Below are 23262 nucleotides of genomic sequence, written 5' to 3' on the forward strand. Positions count from 1 at the left end.
CGGTGGCTCAGTCATTAGCACTGCTGCCTCATAGCACAAGGGACCCGGGTTCGATTCCAGCCTTGGGTGACTGTGTGGAGTTTGCACATACTTCCAGTGTCTGTGTGGGCTTCTTCTGGGTGCTCCAGTTTCCTCCCACAGTCCAAAGATGTAGTCAGGTGAATTGGCCACCCTAAATTGCCCATAATGTTAGTGCATTAGTCAGGTGTAAATACAGGGTTGGGGAATGAGTCTGGGTGGGTTACTCTTCAGAGGGTCAGTGTGGACTTGTTGGGCCGAAGGCCCTGTTTCCATACTGTAGGGAATCTAACCTGCAATGGCTGAAATAGCAGCAGTGGTGGGAATGAACAAACATAAAATGAACAAACAGTAGATCAGATAGAAGAGTTCAGGGTGTGGTTTGGGAGGAGGAAGTTGTAATGTCCAAATACGTTGCAAGGACAAGAAATCTGGACTCACCACATTGATGGCAAGAAGAAACCAACTTATGTCAGCAAAGACAACAGTAAGAGGTGAATTGGAAGCAGTATCTGAGTTTTGGTGTTTGAAGTATTAAAAATGGCCACCTAATCAAAGAACCAAATAATTACTACCTACCCAGTTTTCAGAAAACAATAAAATAAGCAGAAGAGGAAAGTTGCAGAAAAGGAAAGTTACAGAACATATGCAGAAATATTAACCTTCATTTTATATTCACAATCACAGAATCCAGAAGAGAATTATCTTCATCCAGGGTATGGTAACTTAACAAGCATAGTAAATTATAAAGAACACAAATATGCAATATAGCGACAGAGAAGCTGAATAGGTTGGTGCACAAATCATATTGTAAGAACATGTCCAACTAGGAATACTGAAAGTAAGTGAAAAATATACAAATTGTTGATACCAGGGATATTTTCAGGGGGAGATAATGCGTGTGCATATATTTGAATGTGTTTTTATTTTATTGATTGTGATACCAGATTGTATGGTAAGTGGTGCCCACTGGCTTCTGCAGCAGGGATCAACATCTACAAGGGATGAGGTGAAAAAGAGGAGGAAATAGTTGTAATTCTGCTTGGAGCCTAATGCAAAAATTATAGATAAGGGAACAAGGTTTGTGCAAAGATTTGTAGCTCAGGTGCTCGTTGTTGTGGTTCTGTTCACCGAGCTGGAAGTTTTTGTTGCAAACGCTTCGTCCCCTGGCTAGGCGACATCATCAGTGCTTTGCAGCCTCTTGTGAAGCGCTTCTTTGATGTTTCTTCCGGTATTTATAGTGGTCTGTCCTTGCCGCTTCTGGTTGTCAGTTTCAGCTGTCCGCTGTAGTGGTTGGTATATTGGGTCCAGGTCAATGTGTTTGTTGATGGAGTTTGTGGATGAATTCCCTGTCTGGCTTGCCCTATGATAGTGGTGTTGTCCCAGTCGAATTCATGTTGCTTGTTGTCTGTGTGTGTGGCTACTAGGGATAGCTGGTCGTGTCTTTCGTGGCTAGTTGATGTTCATGTATGCAGATTGTTAGCTGTCTTCCTGTTTGTCCTATATAGTGTTTTGTGTAGTCCTTGCATGGTATTTTGTACACTACATTAGGTTTGCTCATGTTGGGTATCGGGTCCTTCGTTCTACTGAGTTGTTGTCTGTAGCCAGGGGACGAAACGTTTGCAACAAAAACTTCCAGCTCGGCGAACAGAACCACAACATAGATAAGGGAAAGCTCTTTGGGCATATTTCGACAGGATTAAATTGATGAATAGTTAATAGTAACTACACTTGATGCTGCCTGTATGTCAGGTTGAAAGGGAACTTGCTGGTTCTTGGACCACCAAACAGAAGGCAACAGGCTCCAGGATCCATCAAGGTTTGACATTTACATGCACCAAAAATGAGAGCGCTGGATATCAGTTCCCAGCCGGGATGCTATATGGGCATCTCCAACTCGGCAATTAAAAATATAATCTAACATCCTGTTCTACATCTTTGAACAGCTTTACCACAGAGTAGTGTCAACAACAGAGTAAAAGACTCCTCATTGCTCTAGGTGGTAATAAGGTTATGTAAGAAAACAGATTTTAAAAAAAGATTGTCTGCTGAAAGTAAAGGAAAATTCCACAGGTCAACCAACTGCACTCACAACTCCAATTTTGATAATCAATTTTTACCAAATGTCTGTGAACTGAAGTTAAAAGAGAAAAAATGGCTTGGTTCAAGGTCAACAATTTAAAGCCACAAAATAGTCCTTTGATATTTCTGACAGCACCAAGAAAAGCAATGTAACTGAAGGGCCACCAGATAATGTTTCCAGTTTGATTTTGTATAACCAAGTTTTGTAGATGATACAACAGAGCTACCTAGGGGTAGTGCAGAGAATTGCTGACTTAAAAGAGAAATGAACACAAGTCCTCATCACAAACATACAACGATTTTTCTCCTCTTTATCTAATTTTTTGTTGGTGCCAATCCCTGCTCCAAACCATTCGGTGGGCACCAGTTACTTTACATTAATTAAATGGTCATCTTCTCTAGGATCTGGACCTAGGTACTGGCGGGTCATTTGATCATGAAGACCATCACACCTAACCCGGACTTACTCATCTTCTGATGGTTTTTACAGATCTAAAACAGACAAGGCTTTCCGCTTCCTGAAGCAATAATCTCTTTCTTTTGCATTTGTTGTTTCTATCTCATTAATAAAAATTGCAGCTTTCAAAATGGGCCAAGACTCAAAGTCTAATTAAATAGACAGGTCCTTAATGAATACGTTTTTGAAATAAAAATTGAGCCACAGCATCAGTAACTATTATAGTCAATGTTTAAGAGATCAAACAATGTGAGATCATAAATCTGAATTTCCTTTCTTAAAAATCGGTATAAGTTACATTTATAGTAATTTTTCAGATTTATACTGTACTCTTAATACTAAATTAGTGTATCATAGCTAATATTGGACAGCATATTAAACCCACTCATCCCTAATTTCCATCTAATTATTTTACTCAATTTAAATTAATTTCAATTGAAACTTGAGCAAATACTTTTAGAAAAATTGCTTGATTCTAACTGTTGGATAATTTGAATCTTTCTTCAAGCAAAATATGACTTTAAATTAGCAGTCGGACATTTTAGATGGACACTCTGGATGCTAACACTGGCATTTTCGTCACTGGAATTCTACTTCAACCAGTTATGTATTGACCTAGAAACTAAAGATCAGGAAACAGCAGATAAAGTTACACAGAATATAGAAAAACAAAATATTTATCCATCTTTTAAAATTCATTCTATTCTACAACATTTAACAAAGCAGCACTCCGCCATTCTGAACTTACAGATGAAGAATTACAAAAAAATGGCCATGAGGAACTCTCCACCTTAATGTCGACACTAAACTTAAGGTATGGTGTGTGAAAAAAGCTGCATTTCACTCCCACAGAGTTAGATTTCAATTGGCTCAAAGTACTTCCACTATTACCAATACATGTGACAACTTGCATTTTGTTTAAAGTTTTACTCAAAGGTGTTTTGGAAGGATAGATTCTGTAACTACCATTGGGCTCGACTCTCAGTTGGATGGAGAATTGATAGATCTGCACATAATGAAAACATAAGACCATAGGTGGCAAGAGCAGAAGTAGGCCACTAGATTAATCAAGTCTGCTCTGCATTTCAGTGAGATCATGGCTGATCTGACAAGAACATAAGAACTAAGAGTAGGAGTAGGCCGTCTGGCCCTTCGAGCCTGCACCGCCATTCAATAGGATCACGGCTGATCTTTTTGTGGACTCAGCTCCACTTATCCGTGCTCTCACCGTATCCCTTAATTCTTTTATGTTTAAAAAAAACTCTCAACTTTAAAAACATTTACTGAAGTAGCTTCAACTACTTCACTGGGCAGGGAATTCCTTAGATTTACAACCCCCTGGGTGAAGAAGTTCCTTCTCAATTGAGTCCTAAGTCTGGTCCGCCTAATTTTGAGGCTATGCCCTCTTGTCTGAGTTTCACCTGCCAGTGGAAACATCCTCTCTATTTTTACCTATTCTCTTCATAATGTTACATGTTTCTATAAGATGCCTCCCCATTCTTAATTCCAATGAATATAATCCCAGTTTCTCAATCTCTCCTTATAAGCCAACCCCCTCAAATCTGGAATCAACCCAGTGAATCTCCTCTGCATCCCTTCCAGTACATCCTTTAGTAAGGAGACCAAAGCTATATGCAGTACTCCAGGACTGGCCTCACCTATACAGCTGCAACATAACCTCCCTAATTTTAAACTCAATCCCTTCAGCAATGAAGGTCAAAATTCCATTTGCCTTCCTAATTACTTGTACCCGTAGACCAACCCTCTGTGATTCATACACAAAGACACCCAGGTCCCTCTGCACAGCAATATACTGCAACTTTTTACCAGTCAAGTAATAATCATTTTAATGTTACTCCTACCAAAATGGATGAGTTTACATTTACTAACATTGTTATCCATCTGCCAGACCTTTGCCCACTCAAAGTATCTATGTTCCTCTACAAAGTTTCACAGTCCTCTGCACACTTTGCTCTCCCACTCATCTTAGTGCCATCTGTAAACTCTGACACACTACGCACAGTCCCCAACTTCAAATCATTTATATAAATTGTGAATAATTGCAGTACATGGTAAAAGATTTGTTAAGCATGGTCTGCCCTTCATGAACCTATGCTGCATCTGCCCAAAAGGACAATTTCTACCACGATGCCTTGCTATTTCTTCCTTGATAATAGACTCATGCATTTTCCCCACTACAGAGGTTAAGCTAACTGGTCTATAATACCCCACCATTTCCCTTTTTAAACAGTGGCATCACAATTGCTGTTATCCAATCTGCTGGGACTGCTCCAGAGTCCATCGAAGTTTAGAAAATTACCACCAGTACACTTGCTATTTCTCCAGCCATCTCCTTTGGTACCCTGGGACACATTCCATCAGAGGCAGGAGACTTGTCAATCCTTAGAGCCATTAGCTTGCCCAACACTACCTCTTCCATGATAATGATTGTTTCCAGATCCTCACCTACCTTCATCTCTTTGTCAATTACTGGCATCTTATTAGTGTCCTCCACTGTGAACACTGATACAAAATGCCTAGGCCTTTTCCTCATATTCCATGACTAAGTGACTCTTCTCATCCTCTAAAGGACCAATGTTTACTTAGCCACTCTTTTTCGTTGTATATATTTATAGAAACTTTTGCTGTCTTTATATTCTGAGCTAGGTTTTTTTCTCATGTTCTATCTTACTTTCCTTTATAGCTCTTTTTGTGGCTTTCTGTTGACCTTTAAAGTTGTCCCAATCTTCAAGTTTCCTGCTGTTCTCGGCCACTTTGTACGCGTTCTTTTTCAATTTGGTAGCCTCCTTTATTTCCTTAGACACCCTTGGCAGTTTATCCCTTTTCTTATAGTCCTTCCTTTTCACTGGGATATATTTTTGCTGAGCACTTTGAAAAATTGCTTTGAAAGTCCTACACTGCTTGCTAACTGTGCCACCATAAAATCTTTGTTTCCAGTCTACTTTAGCCAAGTCCTCCCTGGTTTAAGCACAAGACCCTGGTACTGGATTTTATCTTCACACTCTCCCCAAAGATAATCCCTGAAACTCCATTTTCCTGCTTTAACACTTGATTCTCTTACTGTTTAAAAGTCTATCCTATGAGGAGAATTTTCTCCTCATTTTGTTTTCAAGGTGCATCCCCCTTATTCTAAGATTATGTCCTCTGACCTTACACTTTCGCACAAGGGGAAGCAAACTTTCTACCTCTGCATTGTCAAATCCCCCTGGAATTATGCATGTTTCAATAAGGTCAACTCTCATGCTTCTACATTCCAATGAGTACAGGCCTAATCTACTCAACCTCCAAGCCAGGAGGGAGTGAAGACTGCAGATGCTGGAGATCAGAGCTGAAACATGTATTGCTGGAAAAGTGCAGCAGGTCAGGCAGCATCCAAGGAGCAGGAGAATTGACATTTCAGGCATAGAAGAAGGGCTTATGGATGCTGCCTGACCTGCTACGCTTTTCCAGCACCACATTTTTCAGCTCCAAGCCAGGAGGTCTAGGTTCAAGTCCCACCTGCACCAGAGGTGTGTCATGACACCTTTGAACAGATGGATTAGAAAATAGCTACCTTTCCTTAAATAATAGGACCATAGCTGTTCACAATATTTCAGCTGTGGTCTGATTTAGAGCCTTGTGGAGTTTAGCAGAACCTTCCTACTTTTATATTCCATTCTCTTTGAAGCAAAGGCCAACACTCCATTTACCTCCCTACTACTGGCAGATCTTAGATGTCAGCTTTTTGTAGCTCATAAACGAGGATGCCCAAATCACTCTTTTCTATTTAAATAATGTTCAGCATCTTATCTCACAAACAATTTATATGTAGAGGTCAACTTAGATGCAGCATTGACAATAAATTCAGCTGTGTGCGAATACAAAGCTTTAGTAACAATATGCTATTCCACATATTAACAGAAATGGCTGTAGCTGAAGAATAGTAATTCTGAATTTTGAGACATGGATAACTTTTTAAAAAAATATATCAGCACTGATGCACCATAAAATCAAAACGTACACTGCTTCGCAGAATACTTAAATATGAACAGTCACCCAAATGTATAGTGATCTTTATCAATTTGGTCAATGGACTGAATTGTGACAGATGGAGTTTAATTTAGATAAATGTGAGGTATTGCATTTTGGTATAACAAACAAGGGAAGGACTTATACAATTAAAACTAGGGCCTTAGGTAGTGCTGTCAAACAGAACACCTTGGGGTTCAGATACAATAATTATTTAAAGTTTGCATTTCATACAGATAGGGTGGTTCAAGCATTTAGTATCCTTGCCTTCATTATTCAGACCTTTGAGTATAGGAGGTGGGACGTAATGTTAAGGTTGTACAAGACATTGATGAGGCCTCTTCTAGAGTACTGTCTCCAATTCTGGTTGCCCTATTATAAGAAGGATGTTATAATGCTGGAGAAGATTCAGAAGAGATCAACCAGGATGTTGTTGGGAATGGAGGATTTGAATTATAAGGAGAGGCCGGATAGGCTGGGAAATTTTTCCACCAGAGCGTAGGACGTTGAAGGGTGACCATGCAAAGGTTTAAAAAATCATGACGGGTATAGATAAGGTGAATGACAGGTGTCTTTTCCTTAGGTTGGGAGATTTCAAGACTAGGGGCATCTTTCAAAGGTGAGAGGAGAAAGATTTTAAAAAGGCGGCACGGTGGCACAGTGGTTAGCACTGCTGCCTCACAGCGCCTGAGGCCCGGGTTCAATTCCCGACTCAGGCGACTGACTGTGTGGAGTTTGCACGTTCTCCCCATGTCTGTGTGGGTTTCCTCCGGGTGCTCCGCTTCCTCCCACAGTCCAAAGATGTGCGGGTCAGGTGAATTGGCCATGCCAAATTGCCCGTAGTGTTAGGTAGGGGTAAATGTAGGGGTATGGGTGGGTTGCGGATCGGTGTGGACTTGTTGGGCCGAAGGGCCTGTTTCCACACTGTAAGTAATCTAATCTAATCTAAGACAGGAGGGAGGTTTTTTTTGTACAAACAGAGTGGTTCTTGGGAGGAATGACCTTCCAGAGGAAATGGTGGATGTGGGTAGAGTTATAACATTTAAAAGACATTTGAATAAGTTCATGAATGGAAACTGTTTGGAGGGATATGAGCCAAGTGCAGGCAGGTAGGACCAGTTTAGTTTGGCATTATAGTAGGTATGGACTGGTTGGACCAAAGAGTCAGTTTCAATGCTGTATGACTCATACACAAATGTACATTTAAAATAATGCAAACATAAACACACTGGACCATGGTATAGAGCAAATTAAAAATCATATAGAGCTTACCCATTTCAATTGCCTTTAAGAGTGCAAGAGGAAAACAAACTCATGATGTGTTTTACGAAGAAATCAAAGCTTGCATGACATCAAAAGTGACTTCCACGTTCTGAAAAGAACATTCCGATTCAATAGCTCTTGCTCAAGTGAAGTCAGATCAGTATGTGCCTCGATTTCCAAATAATTTTCTTGTTTAAGTTCTAATCTGGCAGAATCATATGTCTCCTGAGGAAATGCACCAAGCAATGTTCCCAAATGACCACAATCAACTTAATAGCTGTCCTACTTATCCACATTAAGACTACATAGTCCTTGTCAGCAATTGGCCCGTTTCTGTGCCATATATTCTTTGTTAAAGAGTACAGACTGGTGCTCTGGGCTGAGCCTGAAAGAACTGATCACACATTGTAACATCAATATTTGCTGATAGTGGCAACTGTCCAGAGATTCTGGATCTTCAAGTTCCAGTCTGAACTTACCATCATTAAAGAGGAGTGGAGTTTCCAACAGAATTGCTTCAATTATACTGTGCCAAATCTGTTCTACATCCTTTAACCAGGAAGGGCACATGGAAGAACCATGATGCTTAACCCAAGGTATGCAATTAACATAAACAGTTCATATTTATAAGAAATAATGCAATTAAAAAGCAGAGAATGATCAAGCTAGAACTTTCCCAGAATGTAAAATAATATGACCAAGGAACCAGATGAAATAAAGTTGCTCACAAAGCATTGTGCAGTTGAAACAAGGGGCAAGCATATTTTTAAAAATCATTCAATAAGAAAGGAATAAGTGACAAGAATGATTGAAGAATTTGAATTCACTTATTTGGAGAAATAAAGCACAAGTGAAAAAGAGGAGGGGGTCATAAAGGAAAATAATGATTATGAATCTCACTTGAAATAGTCCCCCATTAATTGATTTTAAATATTACTAGACACAAGATTTAAGTAATAAAGCAGTTGACAAATTATAGAATTTATTTTGACTTAACCATTCTGGATTGATGAGAGACTGGCCTATTCCGAGTGGAATGAGGGCATCAGTGTATGATCGCACTATGCAGTGTGGCACTGAACGAGAGAGATCAGGAAAGCCATGCCCCTTGATCTGTATTCTGATTAGCCAAGCTCAGAGGTTCAACTGTCAGTGACCCTGGCACAGGGAAAGAGACAATTGAAACTACACAGACCACAACTGATCACTATCAATATGGGCACTGGACGAAGGAATGGGAGAATGCAGTTCAACTCAGCTGTAATTAATTCCTGATAAAGGGTTCCTGCCTGAAACGTTGAATTTCCTGCTCCTCGGATGCTGCCTGATCTGCTGCGCTTTTCCAGCACCACTCCCAATCTTGATTGTAATTAATCCGATTGTGCAATACTGACAATTCATTCTTTTTTTTGGTTCCCTCTGACTATAGGTAAGTCGTCCATTATTTGACAATTTCTGTGCGTCATATAACTACCTTAAGCTTTTTGAAATAAACATCTGGTTTGAGTCATACGTTGACAGTACAGAAAATCAACTGGATACCAATGGTCACACAATACTGTAGGGTATCATAGAATCCCTACAGTGCAGAAAGAAGCCATTTGGCCCATCGACTCTGCATTGAGCATCACGTCCAGATGCAGCCCCAGCCCCCCACCCCCTACCCTATCCCTATAACTCTGCAATTTTTCATCATTAATCCACCTAACCTGCACATCGTTGGACTGATGGAGGAAACCAGAGCATCCAGCAGAAACCCACACAAACACAGGGAGAATGTGCAAACCCTACAGAGACACAGCTTCCCAAGACTAGAATCTAACCCTGGTGCTTAGAGGGAACAATGCTAATTAGAGGATTTAGATTACTTACAGTGTGGAAACAGGCCCTTCGGCCCAACAAGACCACACCGATCTGCCAAAGCGCAACCCACCAGACCCATTCCCCTACATTTACCCCTTCATCTAACACTATGGGCAATTTAGCATGGTCAATTCACCTAACCTGCACATTTTTGGACTGTGGGAGGAAACCAGAGCACCCGGAGGAAACCCACGCAGGTCAGGGGAGAATGTGCAAACTCCACACAGTCGCCTGAGTCGGGAATTGAACCCGGGTCTCTGGCGCTGTGAGGCAGCAGTGCTAACCACTGTGCCACCATGCCGCCCACAATTTGGATTATATTAGGTTCTACAATAATAAGAGGCTGAAGTTCTTTGTACCATCCACAAATGAGAACATTTAAATTTTACATGATTTAGGACATGCTGAATGTGTTATTTAAAATTGAGGCGGCACATAGGTCTATACTTACTTATGGCCAAAAGAACACGCTAAGCTTTAAATTCATTAACAATTAACAAAATAGGCTTCATTGATAGATAGTCTGTAAGGCTTTTAAAAACTGATTGAAAACATAATTCATTGTAGGTATTTGCTCATATCAACAAAACATTACAATTTAACTAAAGACGGGAAGGAAAGGCACACAAACCCAATCTTTCTATGCTTGGACATAGTTACAGGCACAGAAATTTCCAAGTATTGTCAGCAGAGAAGGACACCAACTGAGAAATGTTCAGGATTAAGCCCAAATGATTAAGATAATTGCTCACATTGTGTTCTATCGTTTCCTTAGCGGCTTGTATCACATCGATAGCACGTTTTTTCTGTTCTGGCTCCAATAACATCTTGTAAGCTTTGTCAACAGCTATTGAGAAGCAATAAGAGTTAGAATTTAATTTCACTTATTACAAAGATATCACTTCCTAAGTCAAAGGTACATTTCCACCCCCAAGAGAACATCAATGTATTCTGGATTAGTGGTGTTGGAAGAGCACAGCAGTTCAGGCAGCATCCGAGCAGTATTGCTCCTCGGATGCTGCCTGAACTGCTGTGCTCTTCCAGCACCACTAATCCAGAATCCGGTTTCCAGCATCTGCAGTCATTGTTTTTACCTAACATCAATGCGTTACCCATCCACGTAGTCAAGGTAGTTCCAGATTGAAAACAATATGTATCAAAGCATTGGTTGGAATGTTTTGACACTGCACTTCCTCTGTCTCTAGATGTGTTCAGATGAGTAACCATTGCTCATTTAGAAACCAAAACCACCCACTCACCCATACAGTTACTTTTATTTATCAACTCAAATTACTTAACAGCAAACACCAAGTTAGGGACATATGGAAAAACACACTAATGACAAAATATACTAAGTACAGCAAGGAGAGATGAGTGGAGGCAGTTTTTATTAATTCATTCAGCAGATGAGAGCATCACGGGTTGGCCAGAACTTATTGCCCATCTCGAATTGCCCTGGAGGTGGTGGTGAGCTGCCTTTTTGAATCGCTGCAGTCCACTTGCTGTGTGTAGACCCACAATGCCATTCAGAAGGGAATTCCAGGATTTGGACCCAGTAACAGCGAAGGAAGGGCGTTATATTTCCAAGTCAGGATGGTGATGGCTTGGAAGGGGCCTCGTATGAGGTGGTGTTTCCATGTATCGGCTGCCTTTGTCCTTCCAGATGGAAGTGGTTGTGGGTTTGGAAGGTGCTGTCTGAAGAACTCTGGCGAATTTCTGCAGCGAGTTGTGGATAGTACACACTGCTACTACTGAGCATTGGTGAGGGGAGAAAGTGGATCCTTGTGGATGTGGTACCGAACAAACAGGTGGCTTTATCTTGGATGGTTTAAGCTTCTCGAGTGATGTTGGAGCTGTACCATTACGCAATTGGTGAGTACTCCACAACACACCTGACTTGTGCCTTATAGATGACGGACAGGACCTGGTGAGTCAGGTGGTGAGTTACTCACTACAGTATTCCAAGCATCTGACGTGTTCTAGTTAATGATTCCGGTTGAGTTTCTGGTCAATGGTAACCCCAAGGATATGGATAACGAGGGATTCAGTGATGATAACAACACTGAATGTCAAGGGTCAGTGGTTAGATTGTTTTTATTGGTGATGGTCATTACCTGGCACTTGTGTGACACAGGCGTAACTTACCACTTGCCAGCCCAAGCCTGGATATTGCTCAGATCTTGTAGCATTTGAACCTGGACTGCTTCAATATCTGAGGAGTCACAAAAGGTGTTCAACATTGTGCAATCATTGGCGAACATCCCTACTTCTGACCTTATGATAAATGGGCAGTCATTGATGAAGCAGTTGAAGATGGGCTTTGGACACTACCCTGAATTCCAGCAGGGATGTCCTGGAGCGGAGATGACTGATCTGCAACAACAACCACATCTTCCTTTGTGCCAGGTATGATTCCAACCAGCAGACAGTTTGGCCCTGAGACCAATGATTCCAGTTTCTTGAGGGCTCGTTGAGACCATACTTGGTCGCACACATCCTTGATGTCAGGGACTGTCACTCTTGCCTCACCTCTGGAATTTAATCTTTTGTCCACATTTGAACCAAGGCTGCAATGAGGTCAGGAGCAAAGTGGCCGTGGAGGATCCAAAATTGGAGTCACTGAGCAGATTATTGCTGAGCAGGTACTGCTTGATAGGACTGTTTATGACACTTTTCATGCAGTCAGTGTGATGGGTTGAAGTGTCTACTTTAATGCAAGCAGTATCAGGAATAACGGTGACAAACTGACAGCAAAGGATCAGTACTTGGAATTATGATGTTGTGGCCATTACGGAGACTTGACGACATCACTGGGGCAGGAACAGTTGTTGAATGTTTCAGGATTTAGATGTTCCAAAAGGAATGGGTGGGAAGGAAAGGTTACTGAGGTGGAGGAGTGGCATTGTTAATCAGGGATAGTATCAGAGCTGCAGAAAGGGAGATCATCGAGGAGGGTTTGTCTACAGAGTCATTATGGGCGGAAGCCAGAAACACAAAAGGAACAGTTACTTTATTGGGAGTTTTCTACAGCTCCGCCCCAGAGACACGGAGGAGCAGATTGGGAGGCAGATTTTGGAAAGGTGCAGAACTAATAGGATTGTTGTCAAGGATGACTTTAACTTCCCTAATATTGACTGGAACTTACTTAGTTCAAATAGTTTGGATGGAGCAGTTTTTGTCAGGTGTCTCCATGAAGGGTTCCTGACACGATATGTAAATAAGCAGACCAGCGGGAGGCCATATTGGATTTGGTGCTTGGCAATTAACCATGCCACGTGTCAGATTATTTCCGTGACAGTGATCACAACTCCCTGACCTTTACTATGCTCATAGAAAGGGAGAGAAGCAGATGCTATGGGAAACTATTTAATTGGGGGAGGGGGAATTACAATGCTATTAGACAGGAACAGAGGTGACTAAATTGGGAACAGATGTTCTCAGGGAAATGCACGACAGAAATGTGGAGGTTATTTAGGAAGCACTTGCTGATGGCACTGGGACAGGTTTGTCCCACTGAGGCAAGGAAGTGATAGTAGGTTGAAAGAACCTTGGGTGTCAAGAGGAAGGAAGCTTACTTAAGGTTGAGGAGGCAAGGATCAGGTAGGGCTTGACAGGGTTAAAGGTAGCCAGGAAAGAACTGAAGCATGGACTTAGGAGAGCTAGAACGGGGCAAACCTTTAGCGGGTAGAATTAAGGAAAACCCTAAGATGTTCTACACTTATGTGAGGAACAAGAAGATGGCCGGAGTGAGAGGAGGACCAATCATGGATAGTGGAGGGAACTTGCGTCTGGAGTTGGAGGAAGTAGGGGAGGTCCTTTGCTTCAGTATCCACGGCTGAGAGGGACCTTGATGTTTGAGGGCAGCATGAAACAGATGATATGCTGGAACAGGTTGATGCGAGGAAGCAGGATGTGCTTAAAATTTTGAAAAATGTGAGGACAGATAGAGGATCCCCGGTATTGATGAGATATATCACAGAACATTACAGCGCAGTACAGGCCCCTCGGCCCTCGATGTTGCGCTGACCTGTCATACCAATCTGAAGCCCATCTAACCTACACTATTCCATGTACGTCCATATGCTTGTCCAATGGCGACTTAAATGTATTTAAAAGTTGGCGAATCTACCACTGTTTCAGGCAAAGCTTTCCATACCCTTACTACTCTCCGAGTAAAGAAACGACCTCTGACATCTGTCCTATATCTATTAAAGCTATGCCCCCTCGTGCTCGCCATCTGATTATCTTTTATGTCTCTATTAAGTCACCTCTCAATCTTCTTCTAACGAAAACAGCCTCAAGTCCCTCAGCCTTTCCTCATAAGGCCTTCCCTCCATACCAGGCAACATCCTAGTAAATCTCCTCTGCACCCTTTCCAAACCTTCCACATCCTTCATATAATGCTGTAGCATAACCTCATGGTTCCTGAACTCGATCCCTCTATTAATAAAAGCTAAAACACTGTATGCCTTCTTAACAACCCTGTCAACCTGGATGGCAACTTTCAAGGATCTGTGTACCTGGACACCGAGATCTCTCTGCTCATATACACTATCAAGAATCTTACCATTAGCCCAGTACTTTGCATTCCGGTTACTCCGATTAAAGTGAATCACCTTACACTTGTCCGCATTAAACTCCATTTGCCACCTCTCAGCCCAGCACTGCAACCTACAACATCCTTTGTCACTATCCACAATTCCAGCGACCTTCAGTCTGTCTGCAAATTTACTAACCCACCCTTCTACACCCTCATCCAGGTCGTTTATAAAAATGACGAACAGCAGTGGACCCAACACCGACCCTTGCGGTACACCACTGGTAAGTGGACTCTAGGATGAACATTTCCCATCAACCACCACCCTCTGTCTTCTTTCAGCAAGCCAATTACTGATCCAAACTGCGATATCTCCCACAATCCCATTCCTCCACATTTTGTGCAATAGCCTACTGTGGGGAACTTTATCGAATGCCTTGCTGAAATCCATATACATCACATCAACACATTTACTCTCATCTACCTGTTTGGTCACCTTCTCAAAGAACTCAATAAGGTTTGCGAGGCACGACCTACCCTTCGCAAAATAGTGCTGATTATCCCTAATCAAATTATTCTTTTCTAGATGATTATAAATCCTCTCTTATAACCTTTCCAACACTTTAGCAACAACTGAAGTAGGTGACTACAGGAAGCAAAGGAAGAGATTGCTGTGCCTTTGGCGATGATCTTTGCGTCTTCACTGTCCACTGAAATAGTACCAGATGATTGGAGGGTGGCAAATGTTATCCCCTTGTTCAAGAAAGAGAATAGGGGTAATCCTGGGAATTACAAACCAGTCAGTCTTGCGTTAGTGTTGGGCAAAGTATTGGAGAGGATTCTGAGAGACAGGATTTATGATACTTGGAAAACCATAGTTTGATTAGAGATAGTCAGTATGGCTTTGAGAGGGGCAGGTTCTGTCTCACAAACCTCACTGAATTCTTCGAGGATGTGACAAAACACATTGATGAAAGTACAACAGTGGAGGTGGTGTACATGGATTTCAGCAAGGCATTTGATAAGGAGGAATGGGAAACAGGGAAATCTGGCTGCCTGGATAGAGAACTGACTGGCCCACAGAAGACAAAGGGTGGAGGTAGATGGAAAGTATTCAGCCTGGAGCTTGGTAACCAGCAGTGCTCTGCAGGAACCAGTTCTGGGACCTCTCCTCTTTGTGATTTTTATAAATGACTTGGATGAGAAATGGAAGGGTGGGTTAGTAAGTTTGCCAATGACACAAAGGTTGGTGTAGTTGTGGATAGTGTGGAGGACAGTTGTAGGTTGCAATAGGACATTGACAGGATGCAGAACTGGGCTGACAAGTGACAGATGGAGTTCAGCATGGAAAAGTGTGAAGTCATTCACTTTGGAAGGTCAAATTTGAATGCAGAATACAGGGTTAAAGGCAGGATTCGTAGCACCATGGAGAGAAAGAGAGATCTTGGGGTTCATGCCCATCGATCCCTCAAAGTTGTCAAAGTTGATAGGGATGTTAAGAAGGCATATGGCATGCTGGCTTTCATGAGCTGGAGATCAAGTTTAAGAGCTGTGAGGTTATGCTGCAGCTCTATATAGCCCTGGTTAGACAATACTTGGAATATTGTTCAGTTCTGGTCGCCTCATTATACGAAAGAGGGTTTAGAGCTTTAGAGAGGGTGCATTGGAGAGTTACAAGGATGCTGCCTGGACTGGAGGGCATGTTTTATGAAGAAAGGTTTAGGGAGCTAAGGCTTTTCTTATTGGAGCGAAGGAGGATGAGAGGTGACCTGATAAAGATGTACAAGATATGGAGGGATATAGAAAGAGTGGATCGCCAAAGACTTATTCCCAGGGCAGAAATAGCTATCATAAGGAGCCATAATTTTAAGGTAATGGGAGAAAGGTTTAAGGGAGATGCCAGAGATAGATACTTTGCACAGAGAGTAGTGGGTGCATGGAATGCACTGCTGGCAGTGGCAGGAGAGACAGATACATTACAAACATTTAAGTCACTTTTGGATAGGCACATGGAAGCTAGTACAATGAAGGTTATATAGGTTAGCCTGATCGTGGAGTAGGATAAAAGACCGGTACAACATCAAGGGCCGAAGAGCATGCACTGTGCTGTACTGTTCTATGTTCATCATCAATGAGTAGAAGTAGACTGATGGGAGAGTAATTGGTTGGATTTCTTCTGCTTCTTCCATATAGGGCATACCTGGGCAAGTTTCCCACATTGACATCTAACTGTCAGGTGACACCTCATTTTTCGGTATGCCTGGTGCTGCTCCTTTCACACCCTCCTGCAATCTCCATTGAACCAGGCAGATGCCCAGGCTTCATGGTAATGGTTGAATGGGGGAAATATGCCAGGCCAAGAGGTTGCAGATTGTCCTGTAGGAGGATGCAATGGATAATCCACTCAGCACTTCTGTCTGAAGATTGCTGCAAATGCTTCAGCTTTGTCTTTCACGTTGTGTTGAGCTCTTCAATGATTGATGAGAGGGATATTTGTGGAGCCTTCTCCTCCAGTGAGTTGGTTAATGGTCTACCTCTAGTCATGACTGGATGTGGCAGGTCTGCAGAGCTTAAATCTGATCCATTGGTTCATCGATCACTTTGACCAGTGGTTTCCCTTAAGGATTGGTGCTGCGTCCATTGTGCTTTGTCATTAATGATTTGCATGAGAACAGAGGCAGCGTGGGTAGTAGGTTTGTGGACAGTGAAGGTTATCAAAGAGTAGACAGGATCTTGGTGAGCTGTGCCAATGGGCCGAGGATTGGCATATGGAATTTAATTCAGATAAATGTGATATGGCATGGCAAATCATGGCAAGACTTGTACAGTCAATGGCAGGCCCCAAAGGAGTGTTGTTGAACAGAAACCTAAGGGCTCAGGTACACAGTTCCTTCAAAGTGGCATCACAGGTTGACATGGTGAAGAAGGCATTTAGCATGTTTGCCAGCATTGAGTCTAGCAGCAATAGTGATGGTGGCATCGGGGGCATTGTTTGTAAGGGATGACTTCACGAGTATGATTATTAGATTAGATTAGATTACTTACAGTGTGGAAACAGGCCCTTCGGCCCAACAAGTCCACACCGACCCGCCGAAGCGCAACCCACCCATACCCCTACATTTACCCCTTACCTAACACTACTGTGGGAGGAAACCGGAGCACCCGGAGGAAACCCACGCAGACACGGGGAGAATGTGCAAACTCCACACAGTCAGTCGCCTGAGTCGGGAATTGAACCCGGGTCTCAGGCGCTGTGAGGCAACAGTGCTAACCACTGTGCCACCGTGCTGCCCACTATGTCAGGCTGTTGCTTCAGTAGTCCAGTGAAACAGCGCTCCCAATTTTCATACTGGTGCCCCCCACTACTTGATGAAGGGCTCATGCCCAAAACGTCGATTCACCTGCTCCTCGGAAGCTGCTTGACCGTCTGTGCTTTTCCAATACCACACTCTTGACTCTGATCTCCAGTCTTCAGTTTCCCCCAAAATGTCAGCAAAGAGGACTTTGCAGGGTCATAGGGCTGTTTCTGTCACCGTCTTTTCCAGTGCTTAGATCAATACCAAGACGGTCTATGTAGTTTCATTTCTTTGAGACTTTGTACAAACCATAGATAAAACTGAGCGGCTGGCCAGGCCATTTCAGAGGGCAATTTGAGAGTGCTGTGGGTCTGGAGTCAGATGTCAGCCAAACCAGGTGAGGATGGCAGATTTCTCTCCCTGAAGGACAATTGACAATGGTTTCACAGTCATTAGTTGATTCTTGATTCCAGATTTTGTTTTGAATTTAAATTCCATGATATGTTGAAGTGGCATTTGAACCCAGGTCCCAGAAAATTAACTAGGTTTCTGAATTAATAGTCTAGTGATAATACCACCAGACCATCACCTCCCCTGACATGTCAAGTACATGCATTGGTTAACACCAGTTGTGTTGAATTTCTTGTTATCTGTGTACTTCCATGTAAGTGGTGCCTTCATTGATTAAGTCATCACAGAAGCTTAATTTCTTATTTTTATCTTTCTCGCTGAGTTTTTATTTTTCCCTATTTCTCCTTTGTTGAATGCACTGAAGCCTTGCTAAGTTACAGGTCATTAAAAGATGGGCATTCTACAAATGGTCATTATTTATCAATCAACGTCCATAATATCGCAGACTTTTGGAAATGGCAGAGGACTGCATTCAAGTTAAATTGCTGGCTCACCTGACATCCACATGAATACTTGCAGGAAAAGTTACTAAACAGCCTGACCCATGGACACTAAGCATGCAATCCTTCACGGAGTTCAACCAAATAAATGCTGTTAGTAAATTAATTTTAAGCTATATTGAATACCACCAGTCCACTCATTTTAATAATGAACTTGTCAGCTAAACTTTAGTTTTCTAAACATAAAATGTTCATGAATCTTTATAACATACCATTGCAGTCAGTTTCATTTCTTCCATTGTTCCATTGACTTACCTTCAAAAGCCTTTTGTGCTCTGTCAGGATCATCTTGATTTTTGTCTGGATGGACCAAGATTGAAAGCTAGAATTATGAAGAAAATTATTTATGAAACATGCACATTTCAAGATAAGCGGACTCTACAGAACTTATTAGTGAGGTAACTTGCAAAGATACAATACACATTTTAATACACACACAAATTATATTATTAATTTTTATTTTCCCTTTCTATTTTTCACCCTGCCTTCATTAAAGTCTTCAAATTTTCCAATTTTTAATTTACTCTACATTGTGTTTCAAATGTAAAATATTAAAAGTTTTCTTGATCCTTTTCCTTCAATATTGATGGAACCAAAAGTAACAAATATCACTTAATGTAACTATCGATTTAAGACTAAAATGAAGCCTTAACTAGCAGCTTAGGCTAAAATGAGTTTGTATCAAACTCATTACATTGTAGACCTTGTGTTGACACAGCATTAAGTATTGCTCTTAAATACAAACCTACAAGGAACAAATAGTGACACTATGTCAATGATTAATCTCACTCCCGATCCCAGTAACTCAGTCAGCAATAAACAGCCTGCCATAGTGCTGAGTTACACACACCAGGAGGTTCCAAATCTGAAGTGTGAATTGTGCCAAATTAGCTGTTTGGAGGTGGAAATAGAGCACGGCACTACAACAGGCCTCCAATGTGCTCAGATTAGGATTGCTTTAAAAAATATTCAGACAAGAGATCTTGCTCCTGATCTTTATCCAGTGACCACTTCTTGAAAGTACATACGTGTGGACGCTGGGTGAGGGTAGCCTGACGATACTCACTGTCTGGGCTCACAGCTGAAGAATGGCCACTTGGGCGAGGTACCGAAGGGCTGCTTGCACCCAGAGAACTATACCCCAACGTGAGTCAGCACCTTGAGGAGGGGAGAGAATTTGGAAAAAAAGTGTCGATTTTCACAGGCTAGTAAAGGATTGCTATGTTTAGTGCATGATTTGGCCCCAGTGAATTAAAATAAGAAACATTGCCAAATTTCTTTAACATGATTAAATTACTTTTAATTCAACAAATTAGAGAAAAATTCAAAATAGTTTTAAAAAATCGACAATTAGCTTTAGTGTCAATTCCTGTTAAGTGAATAACTTGCTTGCATACACAAAAAATTCCCCGAGTGCAGTGAATTGTTGGAGAGGATTATCTGTCATACATTTCCTCCTGAAGGTGTTGACTCATGCTGGTGATTAGTTCCACAGGCACTGGTAGTATCTCACCAATAGCTGACCTTCACTTGAAGGAGCTGAAAATGTGTTGCTGGTTAAAGCACAGCAGGTTAGGCAGCATCCAAGGAACAGGAAATTCGACGTTTCGGGCCAGACCCCTTCATCAGGAATCTGGCCCGATACGTCAAATTTCCTGTTCCTTGGATGCTGCCTAACCTGCTGTGCTTTAACCAGCAACACATTTTCAGCTCTGATCTCCAGCATCTGCAGACCTCACTTTTTACTCTTCACTTGAAGGATTCAATGTCATCAAACTATCCAATAGAGGGGGGCGCGGGGGTCATCACAGTCAAGCCTAGTGCTGACCTCACCCAATGTTCCCAAAAATGCACTTTCTAGACAGGACTGTTAAAACTTCAACCACTGCCCAGGCTGAGATTAGAACCTGAATTTTTCTGGTTCAAAAGGATCAGTTGCATTTTGTCTTTTCCAAATGGGCCACCAGTTCAGAGTGAGTAAGAGTCGGAAGAAGCAGAGAAACATTTTATTATAATTTCTATTAACTTGTTTTCACTTTGAATAATAAATAGTTGAAGCGACAGACATCATGCAGCATCTTATTACTAATGATAACTGCATAAGGTGGGCTCTAACCACAGAAAAGTATATATAATTAGGGAAGAAAAAGTATTCACTTAACAAGAATTTTCAACCAAAATAACATACAATAAATAAAATGTATTTGATGTATGTATGAAATTGCACTGGCATTTTCAATTTTTATTCACTCAAAGACCTCAACTGTATCCAAGGTCTTTGCTACCTTAGCTTGTAGAATGGCAAACTGAGATGTGTCTACCTGTCTGAACCGCTTTTTCAGTTCTTCATCTGTTGCTTCAGGGTCTATCTGTAACACCTGTGTAATAAAGCACACAGCAACAACTACTATAATAGAGTAAGCTTTTAACTTTGTAGGCCACATTAACAAATTAAAACAGAGCGAGTTAACTGAATGGTTGTTATTGTCGTATGGTTTAAAAGTTATAATTTGCAAAGACTTAACATGAATGTTAGGATGCAACTTACAAAGTGGATTCTAACGAATGAAACGAACAAAGCTACTGAACGCGAAAATAATGGCAATCAGTAGCTTGTTTCTATCCTTATCCAAAAACACAAATCGTGGAGAGGTACCAATAGGGTGTAATTTTCAGCAAACCACCAAATCGGCATAAATATTGAGGAATATCAAATATGACTTGCATCCAGTGCAAATTAATTTCCCACAATCTGTTGTTAAAAAAGTACAAACGGCAAGTCAGCCCTACCTGCAAGCTGGAAGTTACAAGACTAAATTAATAAGCAATGAGTTTGGCCTAATTGCATCCACGTCCAGACCTTCAACAAGACTCTCCCGATTGTTTTAAGCAACGACATTATAGGCATGTTTTTAAAAGAATTCATAAATACTTAAAAGATAATTAATTAATTAATTCTGAAGTGACCAGTGCACATAATGAGTTGAAAAATGTGGTGCTGGAAAACACAGCAGGCCAGGCAGCATCCGAGGAGCAGGAGAATCAACGTTTCGGGCATAAGCCCTTCTTCAGGCCACCTTCAAGTGAGCCAGCTCAGCTTTGGGCTGACTAAGGATAGAAATAAAAGTATTTGAGCACCAGGACCTCTAACTCAATATTAAGGTTATGTTTTACCATACAGAAGCGATTCTGCGCTCTGAAACACTTGAGATTGGAATTGTTGAGCAGGCAACTAAAAAGGGCCCACTGGAAAAGTACCACCAGCAGTTCTTCACTAGAACACCAAAATCCAAAGCCATGAAAGGCAAACCCAAAACTGCCATGCCTATATTCCTGAAGAAGGGCTTATGCCCGAAACGTCGATTCTCCCGCTCTTCGGATGCTGCCTGGCCTGCTGTGTTTTTCCAGCACCGCATGTTTCAACTCTGGTCTCCAGCATCTGCAGTCCTCACTTCCTCCTAGTGCACATAATGAAACCAGTTTACTCATTTTCCATCATTTAAAATCAAGTTACTTGCAGGTGTTCGACAAGACAATTAAAAATGCGATAAATTTTGCAATAACTTCATATTTGGTTGCAGGACCACGTTAGCATTCTTAATTATATCCAAGGATTTGCTTTTAAACATAATGGGGAAAAAATAAAAAGAGTTAAGTCCTAAACTTCTGCCTGATTGTACCGGTTCAAGGAAGACTCATGTTTGTGATATGCAAATTAGTTTTTGGAGCAAAACCAGAATGAAAACTTTGGCAAACTGCTACAATTTTGAACAAGAGTGTGCCGAGCTTGTGTACTGAGCCCAAAGCCAAAACTACCACTTCATACAAACAATATCAACAATATAGGACCATCATCATAACAACATTCCCCAAAACATTTCACACCTAGTCAATCATGCACATTAAGTTGATGTTGAACATAGGAGACATGATAAAAAGTTTGTTTAAAGACCTGAAGATGAATGAGAAGGGGTACATCATTTGGCCCCTCGAACCTTCCCTGACATTTAGTAAGATCATGGCTGCTCCAGATTCCTGCCAAACGCTAACGAGAGCTCACCAAGAATCTGTCCACCCTGCGACGAGAATATTCAAAAACTCTGTTCCTAACAAGACAGTAGGAGCAACGTGCCAAAGACATTCAACGCAGAAAAACATGCACCATCTGTTTTAAAAACGTATGATCCCTTGTTTTTAAAACAATGATCCCTGGTTTTAGATTCTCCTAAAGACAGAAACATCCTCTCTACATCTATCCTGATGTTGCTTCACAGAATATCTTAACAGCGGAGAGAGAAGTGAAGAGGTCAAAAGCTATAGATAGGGAGGGGAAAAGACCAATGAAGAATTTCGACAAAAAATTACACCTTTTAAATCTGAAGCATTACTAGACCGGAACCTATAATAAGTCAGCCAGAACTGGGGTGATTGAAGAGTGGAATTTGGCACAAGTCTGGATACAGGCAAAGACCGAGTTTTCCAGCACATCCTAAAGGTTGGAGATGAAACAGCCAGCTAAGAGAATATTGGAATGGTCAAATCTGGACTCAGCAAGAATAAGGGTTTCAGCAATAGATGAACTGAAGCCTGGAAGGAGACATTGATGAACTATGACATCTTCAAGTGAGCCAGCTCAACTTTTGGCTGACTAAGGACAGAAATAAAAGTATTTTAGCACCAGTACCTCTGACTCAATATTAAGGTTATGCTTTACCATACAGAAGCAATTCTGTGCTTTGAAACACTTTGGAGATTGGAATTGTTGAGCAGGCAACTAAAAGGGCCCACTGGAAAATTATCACCAGC

At 41.5% G+C, this 23262-nt stretch overlaps 1 protein-coding gene across 1 annotated transcript in view; it reads right to left on the bottom strand.

Annotated features, from left to right (window-relative positions):
- Positions 1 to 23262, bottom strand: part of dnajc8 (DnaJ (Hsp40) homolog, subfamily C, member 8) — a 77129-nt gene that overhangs the window by 14958 nt on the left and 38909 nt on the right. The window contains exons 3-5 of the mRNA XM_060847280.1: positions 20778 to 20834; positions 18712 to 18778; positions 10465 to 10559 (exon numbers count right to left, since the gene is read on the bottom strand). Of these exons, the coding sequence (XP_060703263.1) occupies positions 10465 to 10559; positions 18712 to 18778; positions 20778 to 20834 (219 nt within the window). The remainder of the gene's footprint in view (positions 1 to 10464; positions 10560 to 18711; positions 18779 to 20777; positions 20835 to 23262) is intronic.

Source organism: Hemiscyllium ocellatum, chromosome 30 (assembly GCF_020745735.1).
Source record: "Hemiscyllium ocellatum isolate sHemOce1 chromosome 30, sHemOce1.pat.X.cur, whole genome shotgun sequence".
Taxonomy (NCBI): domain Eukaryota; kingdom Metazoa; phylum Chordata; class Chondrichthyes; order Orectolobiformes; family Hemiscylliidae; genus Hemiscyllium; species Hemiscyllium ocellatum.